At 36.7% G+C, this 15,436-nt stretch overlaps 2 protein-coding genes and 1 long non-coding RNA gene across 13 annotated transcripts in view; all 3 read right to left on the reverse strand.

Annotated features, from left to right (window-relative positions):
• Positions 1-409: 409 nt before the first annotated feature.
• tor3a (torsin family 3, member A) lies at positions 410-4,097 on the reverse strand. Its single transcript, XM_016228892.1, has 6 exons — positions 3,546-4,097; positions 2,894-3,016; positions 2,461-2,726; positions 1,793-1,968; positions 1,473-1,597; positions 410-1,289 (listed from the first exon to the last, which is right to left on the reverse strand). The coding sequence occupies exons 1-6, from the start codon at positions 3,727-3,729 to the stop codon at positions 1,042-1,044; spliced, it is 1,122 nt and encodes a 373-aa protein (XP_016084378.1). The 5' UTR covers positions 3,730-4,097; the 3' UTR covers positions 410-1,041.
• A 446-nt stretch (positions 4,098-4,543) lies between these two features.
• On the reverse strand, positions 4,544-8,263 carry LOC107548266 (uncharacterized). Of its 3 annotated transcripts, none has more exons than XR_001604457.1 (12): positions 7,938-8,263; positions 7,720-7,751; positions 7,160-7,199; positions 6,943-6,971; positions 6,727-6,750; positions 6,499-6,550; positions 6,292-6,322; positions 6,164-6,219; positions 5,371-5,407; positions 5,133-5,189; positions 4,931-5,029; positions 4,544-4,753 (listed from the first exon to the last, which is right to left on the reverse strand). It is a non-coding gene; the product is annotated as an uncharacterized lncRNA (long non-coding RNA). The 3 variants fall into 3 exon arrangements; XR_001604454.1 differs by lacking the exon at positions 7,160-7,199 and adding an exon at positions 7,434-7,473 and having other exon boundaries at positions 5,133-5,213; positions 7,938-8,261; XR_001604452.1 differs by lacking the exon at positions 7,160-7,199 and adding an exon at positions 7,434-7,473 and having other exon boundaries at positions 7,938-8,260.
• A 712-nt stretch (positions 8,264-8,975) lies between these two features.
• osbpl9 (oxysterol binding protein-like 9) overlaps positions 8,976-15,436 on the reverse strand; it is a 30,576-nt gene continuing 24,115 nt past the window's right edge. For 2 of the 9 annotated variants that reach the window (XM_016228868.1, XM_016228820.1), the window contains 9 exons: positions 15,262-15,347; positions 14,700-14,880; positions 14,497-14,581; positions 12,643-12,753; positions 12,497-12,560; positions 12,244-12,384; positions 11,941-12,019; positions 11,773-11,864; positions 8,979-9,232 (listed from right to left, as the gene is read on the reverse strand). In XM_016228868.1, coding sequence (XP_016084354.1) covers positions 9,067-9,232; positions 11,773-11,864; positions 11,941-12,019; positions 12,244-12,384; positions 12,497-12,560; positions 12,643-12,753; positions 14,497-14,581; positions 14,700-14,880; positions 15,262-15,347 — 1,005 coding nt within the window. In that variant the 3' untranslated portion in view covers positions 8,979-9,066. Of the gene's footprint in view, positions 9,233-11,772; positions 11,865-11,940; positions 12,020-12,243; positions 12,385-12,496; positions 12,561-12,642; positions 12,754-14,496; positions 14,582-14,699; positions 14,881-15,261; positions 15,348-15,436 lie in introns of all 9 variants that reach the window. The other 7 variants (XM_016228875.1, XM_016228829.1, XM_016228853.1 and 4 more) reach the window with 6 other exon arrangements.

Here is a 15,436-nt window from a genome sequence, read left to right on the forward strand (position 1 = left end):
GATGCATGTTACTAGCTGACAACTGAATACAGTGAATAAAATCAGATCTGATAAATTGGCAAACTACAGAAAAATGCATACTGGCCTATGTGAAAAAAGTGCATTACATCAAGTCTCAATTGTAAAGCAATGATTCCTTCAATATCATGTTTGTCAAGCTTAATGCTAGCTTTTTTCTTTCTTCATAATCTACCATTTCAATAGCACATCTTTACTTCTTTCCCAACAATGAATCATTTTCACATTTTCATATCAGAATGTGTTCACAACTGAAATATCAATAAACAAAAACCACATACAACATCTAACTAGTTTTGTAACATTTAAAGAGATTGTAACCTTTAAATATACATGACACAATAAAGTATACAATAAATATATTAAATACAAGATTTTTTTATGGTCTTCAATGCAGACAATAATTGAAATGCCAAAAATATGCAAAGTTCTTAAACAGCAACTAAAAGATATATCCGAGGTTAAAGAAAAATGGATCTGCGGGTCGGAAATCATTTAAAATGGCCTTTTAGTTTGTGAAAACTAAAACTCATTTGACAACGATATGCTTACAAGGAAAGCCTAGCAGATCCAATCAATTCATTTTTCTATTGAATATCCTGCTTTGCTCAGAAATACATATTATGAAAGTAAAAAAAGGTTGTGAACAGCAATTCTCTTTTAACTGTAAATAAAAAATTAAAAAAAACTTACACTGTGGTTTTGCTTGCTTGATTAAGAGGCTTCCATTGTAAATGCATTACTGTAAATGCAGTTTTTTTAACTGTATCACTGCTTGGGAGAAGCGGATAAGATAAATGTAGATAAAAAGTTCTTAAAAATATAATTTCAGTAGGGTTTGTCACAAGCAAACCCCTCTCTCCCTGTCCTGACTCTCAGAGTGTAAGATATAGAGTTGCAACTCTATATATGAAGTTTTTTCTGCATTGTTTGCATTTGCATTTCAGATATCAGCAGTCATTTCTGCTTCATTCAAGTATACTCTGTGTTTCTTTAATGTCACTGATCTTATGCTACGCTCTGTTATGGTAGAAAGAAATTGATCCTTTGAGGAATGGATTTGCAGCCCTGTGCAGAGAAGAGTTTCTCCTCTTTAGGAACGTACAGCATGGCTTTAGCCACTTCATCCAGCGTCCCCTCATCCGGCTGAAGGCCACGAGCTGCGTATGCATCACGTGCACACAGTTTCACATGCCGGTACTCCAGCGGCAAGAATGGTACAAAGAAGTCAATCAGATGTCCTGACATGAGCTCGCTCTGAGCAAAACCTCCTGCAAAGTTAAAAAGTAAATTGAGAACACGAATGATAACATTTATAGTGAAAACCACAGACTAAAGACATATAGGTGCATGTATGTATGAATTTAAATAGGCAACATCTCGGAGACATTTGTCAAACATTTAGCAATTCGATTTAAAAGAATGTTATGATATGGTTGACTGTGTGCTGGTACCTTCTGCCTCCATGGCTTCAGCACGCAGAAGATGTTCTAAGTCTTCCATGCCGATATCTTCCCTATTCTGTCCTGAGTGCCAGAAATCCAGTGCCACCTCATTGATGGCACCACCACCGATATTGCTAAAGCATGACATTAAGGAAACAGCAATTCATTTTTAGTTGTTTAATTGGATCATTTTCAGATTCTGCATGCATTCTGTAAGTAAACCTACAGTATATGTTCAGAGGAAAACATTACTTAAGAACTCCAACACAAATGTGTTCACTTGGCATTACTTATGGCTGTATGAAGCCATCTGTTAAGAACATACCAACCTTAAGAACAGAAATATGGCTTTCCTATAGCTGACCCCATCCACATTATCATAGTGGTCCATATAGGGCTTTATGGCGTCGATGAGTCCTGGATGAAGCTTTTCTGCCTCATCAAAGATAAAGAGAGTCTGTGGGCATCGCAGGACCATGTCTCGAATGGCTTCTCTTAGCTGGCCCTGGTCGCAAACAAACCCACACAAATACTAATACTGATCGTAAAGTTCAGGATTCACTAACACATACGTGCATATTTCAGAATTTGGAAAGAAATCAATCAATTGTACACAGCGTAATTTCTCTGTTCACTGAATCAGGTTTTCTAACTGAACTATCCAAGTATATCAAGGTTCAATTGCATAATCATACCACAAAGCTTTGGCATTTAATGTCAGTCGTCCAATAAATGTTCCAGAGAAGCCCAAATAAAGTGATTGTATTGGACCCCTGCCTACGTGAACTGCATTGGATTTAGTTTTTCCAAGCTAAATACATCCAAGCAGATGAATTATAGTACAAATAGCAAATATTATACTAATGTGTAACATTACAATGTAACCAAATACTTATAATTTGTTTGTAAAAGGTAAACTAAATCAACAAATGATGGCTGAATCAGATCAAATGACCTGGGCAGCCATGTGGATGTTAACCGTTGAAACTTTGCTCACCTTGTACACATCCACCAATCTCTCGTGAGGGAAGTGGAAAGGGGCAATGAACAAACGCACACATTCACTCTTTATACCATCCCGGTACAGGTTGTCCGCTACTATCCGGGCCACAAAGTTCTTGCCTGTTCCAGACCAGCCATGAAAGGACAGAGTCAGTGGTTTGTTGGACTCGGGGTTTTTGATGAAGCCTTGGATGGCTTTCAGAATCACAGACTGGGCCAGGTGCTGCCCATGGAGCTTCATCTGTAGATCTCTTTCCAATCCTGAAATAATCATTGATAAGCATATGTCAAGGAAAAAAAAGAGAGAGAAATTCATTTCAAAATATGTTCAGACTATTCCATGATTTTTGTAAAAATTTTCTGATATTTCAAGAATGTAAAATATTTGTATTAAATAATGTATGCATGATGTTGATGGCTGGCTCTACCTGTGATATTATTTGTAATCCTACAGTCTCCTGAATCACAGCACTGACCCAGGCTGCAGTACCAAGCAGTCAGCATGCCAGTGTAGTACTGGGGAAACCCTGACCAAATGTCCCCAGTAGGCACTGAGAAGAGAAGCGTTACATAAACCTGCAGTGAGTTACATTACAATCGCCCCCTCTCAAATGTTTAAAGAATGTTTGTTTTGTTTATTTTATGTAGAGACATGGACATTTATGCATGATGGAGATGTGATTGGTAAAGTGTATATTTTGTCATATGCATTTTATTGTTCCCCATTTGAGTGTGTAAATTGATAGTTCAATAAAAAAAATAAAATTACAATCGCCATTTTTTGCCATTCTTTAAGGAGAGCCTCGGAAAAGTTTATCCAAATCAACTTAAAATGCATTATTTTTTTTTATTGTTAACCATATAGATTTCATTATTTATTAGTAATCAAATCACAGATAATCATTGTTTGAATTTTTTTTAAAACGCATTCATGAAAATCTAATTTGCATAAAAAATAACGCGACACGTTGGTTATCCATTCCAATTTTACATTTTATGTAAAATATATATAGTCCGTTTATATTATAAACATTTTACTATAGCATATATTAAAATATATATAGCCTATTCTATCTTTACCTTGTTGGGCCGCATCATCCTGGTGTGGTTGACAGTCTCCTTCCCAAATATTGCAATAGATGTAATTGAAATAATAGGTAGAAACATTTGAAATGCTGTCGAACTGGAAAAAATCCGCATCAGCCGAAACAGCCAGGAATGAGAGCAAGATTACGATTGAAAACATCGGAGCCGCCGGAAACATAGATCTTGCAAAGACTGTAACATTGAGCTAGCCCATTAGATGTAATAATTGTAGCGTGCATTCATATGTACATCCAAGACTCATTGAGTGCAGGCCGCATCAGCGCTCAATGCTCAGAACTGAAACCCGCTGGTTACGGTCTTCCAGGGACAGTATAATGAGCGGATAGACAAACGAGGTAGAAAATGGGCGGGGCTTAGCGCAGTAAAAAGGGGTCTGCTACTGCCATCACCAAACCAATGGCTATTAAAAATAACTACTAAAATTAAAACATGAAATATCATCCGAGTCATTTAGATTTACCTTCATGGAGTAGCACAGACGTGGTCATGTGGCAACAGCTCATTGACCAATCGCAAAGAACTTTATGGGAGGTAACATTTTCATAAGGCATCACCGCTCCTGTAGACCCAATGTTGGCTACTGAACTAAACCTTTCAAAATCAGGCAGACCAAGTGTAAATGCTCCGTCCCACGAAGATGCTGCTATTCCAACTACTGAGAAGGTGGCACTTACTATGGAAACCCATTTCTGTCACCGAATTATGCTCCTGTAAATCTTATCAAATTAAACACATGGGAAATGACAACTTCGAGTCAACTTACAAGTCCTGTCGCGACTTAAGCCAGTTTTGAGCTGCAAGGGACATGTAAGAAATTTGCTTCCATAGCTTAGGTTTAATTAATCAGTGCTCAACATTAAACTATAAAAACAGATCATATTGCATGCTACTAAATATCTAAAAGGCTTGTTTAACTAGTCCTTGATAAAGTCAATTAACCAACCCAGATACAATCATACATCAAACACGCCTTTGATTTTAGGACTTTATTGAAGTAATGCGTAGCTGCAACGTAGTGCTGTTGAAAATGGTAGTCAAAAATGCAGTTGTAACGTAGACGACAGCTTTGAAAAGGTCACTTAATTGCTCAAAAAGACCAGTGACTTCAAATCAGAAAGCGATAAAAGAATCGAAGCTCTCTGGAACATCATTCAGAAGAGTCAGATGCAGGTAAAACCGTCCTACAAGGGAAGAAAAGAGACTTTAGAAGAGCACAAGTGCAAATATCAAGGTTAAAAGTAGTCTTAAGTCAACCTCAGATATATGGAACGGTAAAAATATATAATCAGCAAATTCATTTGGCAGAATCATGTCATCACAGGTTGTAAGAAACTGAAAGAAAACGGTCACAAGCATACCATATGGTTTTTCCAGAGCCATCCTGGATAATCTTGAGCTCCCTAAGAGACTGCCATTGGTTAGTTGGTCACAATCAACACGTTGCCCCAATCCAGGACCTGGGTTTAGGTCAAAGACACATTGTGTGTTCAGGTCAAACATTTGGAAAGCATCATAAAACCCAACTACAAGATACTGGAAAGTCTGCAAACAAAAACCAACCTTAAACACACGCCGCATTCATATTCACATGGCACAAAGGAGCAGTCACCACTGCACCTGTCAATAAGCACACACACCCACCTGTTAGAACAGAAAACATCCATGAGGACCAGGATTTTAACATGTGACCTGATCAGCCAGAGCTAATATCCAACCTCCATGTCAAAAGTCAGTGGACATCAGATTCATCACAATGGTCAGAGCTACAGATTTACAACTACAAAAAGACAACACTTACAGTGACTGCCATCAGCACATCATGCTGGTCATCAGTCCTAAGAGACAAAAGGACAAATTAAACTCCCCATCCTGCTTTTAAGGAGTTAAAACGCACAATTACGTGGTCTTAAGTCAGAAAGTTTTAACATGTCCTCAAAAAGATCAGAGACCTGATTCAAACTCATCAGTTTGAGACCATCTTGGTACCAGTCACAACTAGGGATGTTCATTTTAACTGTATAATCAGTTAACTGACTGATTAATACAATAAGTTTAACCATTTAAAAAGTCATTTAAATTCAGTAACTTACCCATTAAAAAAAAAAAAAAAGTTTGCAGCATGGTTAAAATACGCTACGAGTTTATATTTATTTGTGCTTTTGTAAAATAAGCCTAAAGAAAAATAGGATGCCGCTTTCTGCCGTCGGTTTCCTGTCGCACAACAAAATTGAACTGAAACTCTGCATACTAGGCTACTTGTTGCACGGTTTCTCATTTTTTAAAATGGAACTATTTCTCATACACATTTATTTGTTTGCTGCTTTGGGCATGTAAAAATTAATCCCCGGGGAACAAATGTTTTTTTTTATTAAACTGGTCAGACACTTATCCTTTCCAATTTAATAATCTTGTCAGTTAACAGTTAAAGGGTTGTTCACCCAAAAATGAAAATTAGCTTGTGTTTTACTTCACCCCCCTGAAGCTAATTTTCATTCGGTTTCCCTTTAACAAATGGTTAATGAGCATCAGTTAGGGAAAAAAAAACTAAACAAAATGAACATCCCTAGTCACAACTCAAGTTAACCACTTACCCTGAAGAACAATCAGACAGCTACTGATCTTTCCACAGCCAGAATTACAGTAAAAGCTGCAACGAGGAAAATCAAAAGTTACACCATTGCCAAATTAAAAATGTTTTTGATTAAAACCTCAAGCTCACCAATCATGTTTGAATCCCTGTAGAACTCATGCTGCAAAGAGAAACAAGTGTAAGACAAAGCAACTACTAAGATACAGAAAGAGAACACCAGAGATGCATCAGCTAGGAGCGAAAGACAATGCTTAGCATTCTTCATGGATTTTCTGCTGAACTATGCAGTCATCACTTGCACCACAGAAATTTTAGTAAAAATCCAAAAAGTAATACCATGCTCAGCTGAACGCATCTTCACATCTCTTCCACCAACATCTTTAACAACCTGTAATGAAACGCCGTTAGTACAGAACAAAAGGCAAAGAGGATAAGGTCTTAAACTAGCACTGTTTCAGTACACAGATGTCTTTCAGTCTAAATTCAGAGAGATTCCCATTGTTTTATAAAACAATCATCATAAACAGAATGACTGCTGCCTAGCAGGCACTTTTAAAAGCTTACCGTTCAAATCAACTGCACATGCTCCTAAGAAAAAAAAAAAAAAGGGGGGGGGCAAATTTTAACAAGAGCACACCTGCAATAGGCGTATGATATTCAAACACCGTGCATCAGATAAGAACTTGGTGGTTGCAGTTTCGTCAGCGTAAACTCAAGAGTAGCAAATACTATCATCATACACACTTATTTTCATTAAAGCATGACACATAAAATATATACCTTTCACACAGCGTTCCAGATTCACATTCCTGCAAGCATTAAACACAACTAGTTTAAATGGGAACAATAATAATAAAAATAAAAAAACCTTACAATGCCTCAGGAAAAAAAAAAAAGTTCTCAGAAATCACTCCTGTCCACTACTCTTATTTCTTTTTTTTATTATTCATAAGCAGAGTATTCAAAATGCATTTAAAACCAGACTCGTGGCATATACCTGTTGTCACCCTTTAATCAAAGGCCTCAAAGCATTAGACCTGGAAATAAAAATATAGAAATAATTAACACAAGTTTACAAAAGACTAGGCCAAGCATTAAAAACAACTAGTTTAAATGGGAACAATAATAATAAAAATAAAAAACCTTACAATGCCTCAGGAAAAAAAAAAAGTTCTCAGAAATCACTCCTGTCCACTACTCTTATTTCTTTTTTTTATTCATCATAAGCAGAGTATTCAAAATGCATTTAAAACCAGACTCGTGGCATATACCTGTTGTCACCCTTTAATCAAAGGCCTCAAAGCATTAGACCTGGAAATAAAAATATAGAAATAATTAACACAAGTTTACAAAAGACTAGGCACGCGCACACAACCGTTTTACTTGTCAGAGATGTTGGCTCATCAAATACTCAGATGTCCCTACAAACATCACTTAAATCATCATACAAGCAAACAGATTATAGGCTTATGAACTAAACATGGACAAATTAAGTGTTAGTCAAGTAATTGACTAGTTAAATTTATTCCATCTCAGAGAGAGAGAGAAAAAAAATACCTTGGACACTACTCTAGATGCACCCCAGTCTCCTGCAAGCAAAGAAAAAAAGCGGATTATAACGCTGAAACGTCAATTACATCCTCAATTAAAAACCTCAATGCCTCAGTGTAAAAATTCTCAGAAATCACTCCTGTCCACTACTCTTATTTCTTTTTTTATTCATCATAAGCAACGTATTCAAAATGCATTTAAAACTAGACTTCTGGTATATACACCTTATGTCACCCTTTATCAGAGGCCTCAAAGCATTAGACCTGGAAATAAAGAAAATAGATTAACAAAAATTCGCTACAACACATACCACGTTGACCAATATTGAATTAAACGTGAATTGGTTTAGTCAAGTTAATATTAAAACCTTTGTCAAAACTTAAAGCATATTAGCAAAGATAATTTAGTTACAATAAGCATATCAACGTTCATTCGAGGCCTATACACGTGGACCGCACTTCAAATGAGCGACTCCTTTTCCAGAATTTAATTAAAGCAACCCAATAAAAACACAACTTCTTAAGGCAGTTACACAACAAATATCTACATTACAGAAAAACACCAACAATAATAAATATAATTCTGATTTCAGAATTCAACACGAGTTGGTTGGTTTGGGTAAAAGCTGAAGCATGTTTGGAGAAAATGAATTTGAAAAACTGTCAGGCACTGTTGGGCTCTTTAAACATCCAGCTATGTGCATCATGGGTAACGTTCAGTGTAAGAACATGCTGCTTAAAAGCAACAGGAACCAATTAAGGACCATTTATCAGAGTCATATTTCAAGGTCATTATTTCTCACAGCACATTTCCCCTTCACATATGTGTGTACTTAAGCACACTCACTCTTGTCTCCCATTGCATTTCCTTCTCCTTCCTTTCTCTGGCCTCCGCTCTCTGTTTCTCCTCCAGCCTGTGTTTGGCTTCCGTCGCAGCATCAATGTCCTTCAGTTTCAGGTTCGTTGTCACGTCCTTCCACAAACTGACAGCCAGACAGAAAAAATAACAGTGGTCTGCATCAGATCATCTCACAAAGGTACCCAAGCAGAAACAAAAAACATCACTTTAGCAGGTCCCCAGAGAAGCCGGCACAAAAATAACCAAGCATTTTGAGTCTGTCTGATTTCAGAATTCAACACGAGTTGGTTGGTTTGGGTAAAAGCTGAAGCATGTTTGGAGAAAATGAATTTGAAAAACTGTCAGGCACTGTTGGGCTCTTTAAACATCCAGCTATGTGCCTCATGGGTAACGTTCAGTGTAAGAACATGCTGCTTAAAAGCAACAGGAACCAATTAAGGACCATTTATCAGAGTCATATTTCAATGTCATTATTTCTCACAGCACATTTCCCCTTCACATATGTGTGTACTTAAGCACACTCACTCTTGTCTCCCATTGCATTTCCTTCTCCTTCCTTTCTCTGGCCTCCGCTCTCTGTTTCTCCTCCAGCCTGTGTTTGGCTTCCGTCGCAGCATCAATGTCCTTCAGTTTCAGGTTCGTTGTCACGTCCTTCCACAAACTGACAGCCAGACAGAAAAAATAACAGTGGTCTGCATCAGATCATCTCACAAAGGTACCCAAGCAGAAACAAAAAACATCACTTTAGCAGGTCCCCAGAGAAGCCGGCACAAAAATAACCAAGCATTTTGAAGATCATCAAATAAGTCGGGTTCAAACAAAACTGAACTGGGAATTAAATACTGTGTGTTCCAAAAGTCCACTAGTCAAAATGCTTGTACTTGGAATTTTCCCATTGCAAATTATATTATCAGCATAACTATTTGAGTATTAAGTTGAAGATTAATTAGAAAATTTCTTTGTATTTGGTTTGTTCATCTTTTGCTTTGATGGCAACAACACTAGGGCTGTGAATCTTTGGGTAGACAGCGAATCGATTCGATTCACAGGTTTTCAAGTCGATTCAAGAACGATTTTTGCAAATTCACAACGATTCTATTCGATTCAATTCACAATTTGATAAACAACTCGATTTTGCATTCTTTAAGTGCATTTACAGGATTATTTAAATGCTTCCCCTAAATTCTTTAAATGCTTAGTCAGGGGGTAAATTACACAGCAGCCTTTATGGTTACAAAACCATAAGTAAAAAAAATAAAAATAAAAAAAAAACACTTTTGTCTATTGCTAGATGCTAGTTTAATGATGCTATGGCATGACATGGCATATGTAGAAATTTATGTAAGCCAAGATTTTAAAAAGAGCTTTAAATATATTATGTATTAGGCTAACATTTTGTCACACCAGGGGCGTAGCCATCATTTCAGAAGTGACAGAAATGTCAAATACAATAATTTTATGTATGCATGTAGTATTATTATTATTTTTTTTACAAGGAATTATTTTCTTATTGCTCACTTTGAATTTGCTATAAGAAATTAAATACACTGCTGGACAATAATCAATCATTTGTAATCTATAATTTTGTCATAATGGCAATTTTATTATTGTTTTATATACTACAAACAATTATTTCCATTTTTTGCACAGAATAAGGTAAAAAAATATATACTTTATAGTTTCTGTAGGCTACTGTAATAAATTATATGTCAATTAGCACTGCATCATTCATAAATTGTATTTATTTATTTATTGTGTTTATTGTCTTAATGTTTCAGTTCATTCTGCTTTTTATACAGTTTAGCACAGATATAGGCACGTCTATGAGCGCGAGATCACTTCTCTTTCAGTGCGAAAACTTCTTTATCTCATTTTCATAAAATAAAATGCTATAGTATTTAACTTTTCCTCTCCATCGGCGAATGATAATTCTGAAAGAAAACGCGCCCGATGTCTGTTTACTAAAGCATTAGTAATAATTTAGATTATCAGATAAACCTTGCGCTCTTATTTCAAGGTTGTTGTTAATGCTGTGGTTATTTTAACAGCTTCCTTCGTACATTCGGTTGAAGGACATTGTTAAAACACATTTATCATTCAATGGAACTGTGCGTATGTTTTAGACACTTCAATTTTTGCTCCGTCCATGCAATAAATGCGCAGCCTTCGACTGCTCTGGTAATGTCGTCGTCGGTATGACCGAGAGCCATTGAAAAACTACAGAAAAGCAAAACTAATTCACTTTAGCATTACTGGCCACGAGAACTAAGGAGAGATCACACATCAGCTGCTGAGCGCGAGCGCAATCCTGTGACAGTCACAGGTGGTAAATAGTGGAACGCATGAAGGAGAGATGCGAGGCACCAACACTGTTCAAGGTCTCCATTAATTTGTGCTTGTAGTAATTTAATGTGTATATATTATGAAAGCATTGAATCGCTAAAGAAATCGCGATTCATTCGATTCTTAGCGTTTTAAATCGATTACTGTCCGAAATCTACGATTCACGATTCAAAAATACATGTTTCAAGATTGATGCATTGCATCGTCAGGGTTTGTAATCGATGCATTGAGAAAACGAGTGAATCGTTACACCCCTAAACAACACTCAAGCTGCATGATTCAATGAGAATCTTGAGCCTTAATGGAAGCAAGAACATTTGACCGTCTGTACAAATAAGTTCACAAGATCAATGACACAAATGTATGAATCTGATTTGTGACCTAGTAGTAGAACAGAACCTGAAATATTTATTTTGAATTATGTAATAAAATATTTAAAAAAAAATTGCGAAATCCTAAAACTATTATAAACTTTGTTCATACCCAGATTTAATGGAAATTTCAACTGCAGATTTTCAATGTGGACTTTCCAAATCACTTTAAAAACCCTCCCAGATTAAATGGGAAAATAAGACTCATTCGGTAATACAAATTAGATTTAAGAACCTGAGGGATTAAACCTCATTCTTAAAAACAAAAAATTCAAATGGGTTTTTAAGGCTGGTTTCCCCATGACTTGTCAAGGAGGCAAGTCCAAGATTAAAAAGTGTTTGAATCGGCACTGTAGCTTGAGAGAAAATGGACTTTGGAGATGTTTCACATTACGGCAAACCTGTTTCAGAGGCTCTATGAAGAAAACAACATTTAGAAAGCAGAGAGAGAAAAAAAAAACTGGTCAGAAAACGCAGACCTACACACCTTCTGGATTCATACTCCAACTGGTCCTCCAATTTCCGCACCTTCTTCTTAACAATGCCAATTTTCTTTGTGTCAATAAATAGTGCATTTTCCTGGGAGGAAAACAAATATGTTCAAATGTATTCTTGAATGTACTTTCTTTTCTTGTTTTTTAGTGATCAAACTTACCCCTGTAGCCCACTTTGCATACATCACACCATTCCACTCTCCCTCTATGGAGCAGAATGACTTCTTATCACTGGGAGCACTAAAAAGGACAACATTATGAGGATTTTATTACATACTCTCATGTGACAGTAATCTTAACGCACTTGCATATACATTTCTTTGCATGAATTTACTGTAATAACGAAAGAAAAGTCATCTCATGGATTAATGAAGTGACATTTATTTACTTAAAATCTTTTGACTCAAGTGCTGCTTTAAAAGTGATTTTTATGAATGAATTTATACAGTATCACTTTGACTTACAATATCTCAGCAGTTATCCTGTGCTTCTTTCCTCCATAGAACGGTTTGGTGTGGAAAACTATATTGGCACTGTAGCCAGATTTGGAACAGGAAATATTGCACTCTCCACCCAGCTCAACCCATGGAACAGTGAGGATTGACCTATTGGGAGCACAGTGAGATGGATGAGACGCTCCGTCCACTTCCCCCTCTAGAAATCTAAACATCTAAAATACATCAGTGTGATAAAGTGATAAAACAGAACAATGCTTACCTCCCGTAGCCATTGGGAAAAGTAAGAATATAGTGCTCATCATATTCAAGACAAGACACACAACCTACGGTAGACAGGAGAGGACAATTAAGCACCGCAATAGCACTAATGTATATTAATCACCACTTTACAATGTCCTTGATTACCTTGACCAATATTATGAACACCAATAGACATTCCAAGGAACTTCGATTTGGTCCAGATGTGGGCGTTGAACTGGATTTTCTTGCTGAAACACTCAGCATAAAACGCAGATACTGCAGAAGGACAAAGGTGACAGAATATGTCCATTTACCCAAAAATCACAACAGATTATTGCACTAACATTATAAAATTTAAATGACTTTAATAAATAAAATCATTAATTAAACAACTGGAATTATTTGACTTTTGACTGTTTATTTTAAACAAGTTTAATAAATAAATTACTAATTAAACAAATAATTATTTTACTTTTCAGTACCAGCAACAGATAATTGAGGTAATTTCTGGTAACTTGTGTAAGGTCCACCCAATTGGCCCAATGGTGGCTGAAGGTTTCCTTCGTGTTCTGTCTTTTCGGTGTGTGCAAAGTAATTTAATTTCAATTAAATTCTAATCTGACTCCATTTGATTATGACCTCGAATTTAGGTTAAAATGCAAATTTCTTTCTTTTTTTTTTTATTAATTTATCCATTCTGTTTGTCAATTTCTAAACATTATTCTGACACTTGATTATTTTAGTTAACTCTTTGCTCTTATTGTGCTCATTCATTCAGATTATCATGTCTCTCAGAGATGTCACACCGGCTGTTAGTGGGCCATGGTTATTAGACATAGGTAACGGCCACCCCTATGCTTGCTCATTCTAAAAGTACTTATGTTAAGTCCCTATAGATCTGTACACACTTGAATAAAGCAACATTATCTCTAGTCAGAGGTCACGACCACTGCTATGATATAAGCCGAACAACATTACTTTCTCTGATAGTAGCTTTGGTTTGGTCGTGCCATGGTTTCACAAGTACACTTATCTAGAGTAACATTACAGTAAACAAGAGGTTAGGCCCACCCTATTCAGGTTGGTCAAACAACATGCAGTTGACCTAAATGGAAATTCCCTTTTAGCCCTTACATTCTAAGTACACTTGAACTAATACCAAGTGTTAGCCGGATCACTAAAGATCCAGTTGGTGTGCCCTATGCTCCATCTCAACTAGATTTTAGTCCGTTACTAACCTGACGCAGAAATGCGGTAACAGGATAAAACGTAATCTACTACAGTCAATAATCTCACAGTAAACCGAATCAATTCAAATGTAACAATTTATTATCAGTAAGGTAAATATGTATTATGCCAATTACATAGATATCAAATCAAATCAATACAAGACATCAAATTCTCAAAGATAAATTTAAGAGTAAAAGATGCATACCTGACTTCAAAAAATATATAGTATGGAGTGTATATACACACACTCCACACTACGAGCTCATCTGACTACAGGAAGCCCTGAGCTTCTTGCAACATTTCCTTAAGTACTCAGACCAAGACAAACATCCCCCAAATGGAGACAGGATCTAACAATTGGAATGTGCATTGATCAAGTCCTAGATGTGGAAAGTTTACACCTTTTGGGGACAGATGGTAATTTGCATGAAAGACACTGGGAAATGGCACACCCTCAACAGTAAACACATTAAACTCGTAGGATCTGTATTTCCTTTTAGTCTACTACTTGTAAGATTGAGACCATTGTACCAGTCGCCCGGAGATAATTCAAATGATGATAAAATTATATGATGTTTTTGACCATTCTGAGTGAGCTGAGTGAAAGAAAGGATGGGTGAGAGGAAGGACGTGGATGAAAAGGATAGGGGAGAAAGGGGTTTGAGGTTCTTCAAGTCTAACACTTGTAAATTGGATCCATTTTCTTCTACTGGTGGTTATGATAAATTTAATTTAATTAGTTTGGCATACTCAGGGATAAAGTTAGTAACTAGTTAGTTGAGCACTTACTAGGAGGGTGGTGAGAAACCTGCTCTGCCACAAATGACACACTGTTTTTGCTACTCCACGGCAATGGCCCATCAGATACAGACTCCTAGAAAGACAGACAGTGAGTGATGGATAAGAAAAATGATAATACATGGAGTGGCAACAAATAAAATCTGTAATAGAAGATACTGCAAGCTTTGGCTTTTTTAGACCTTCAAACCTACACTCACAGAAGGAGCAGGATCCTCTGTTTCGGGCAGGTCCCAGTGACAGAAGAACACCTCACCCAGAATGGGGTTGTAGGGCTTCTTGGCCACAGATCCTTTCCGACCAGCGTGAAAGGCTGAGAGGTACCACTTTACCACCTGCACCATGCGGTCCCTTGGATCCTGCTGCTCCGCAATACTGCAAAATGTGCCAATCACGAGTTCATTAAAATGAACTGTTTGAACAAATCAACTTAGAATGAATCACACTTCTATTTCAGACAGCAAAGATATCCTAGCATAGCATGTTTGATTATTGCCTCAGCTCATTTGATTGCAAAGCTGCATGAGATATATAATAAAATAGCAATGCAATATTCTGTCAACAGTTAATTACTAGAACAGTACATTGGAAACAGCTCAGCTGCTGTCTGGCTACTCCGAAATGTAGTCAAGTTAGTAGCACTGCTACTTTTAAATTCATCAGTTATTACAGTACTGCTGTAATCAGACTTAAGAATGATAAGTCCATATGGTAGAACAGCTGTGAGATCTATAGACAAGACAGGACGAGCGTTACCTTACAAACAAATCCGGGTGAGCAAAGAAATCTGCATACATTTCCAGCAACGACCTCCGCTCCAAGATAAATGTCGGCAAGACAACCTGAGAAAGACAAAGATGGATTGAAAGGTAGAAATGACACACAAAAAAAAGAGGGAAAAAAAGAGATGGAAATGTGAAAAAGAGAAGGT

Source organism: Sinocyclocheilus grahami, unplaced genomic scaffold (genome assembly GCF_001515645.1).
Source record: "Sinocyclocheilus grahami isolate Dianchi unplaced genomic scaffold, SAMN03320097.WGS_v1.1 scaffold16.1, whole genome shotgun sequence".
Lineage (NCBI taxonomy): Eukaryota > Metazoa > Chordata > Actinopteri > Cypriniformes > Cyprinidae > Sinocyclocheilus > Sinocyclocheilus grahami.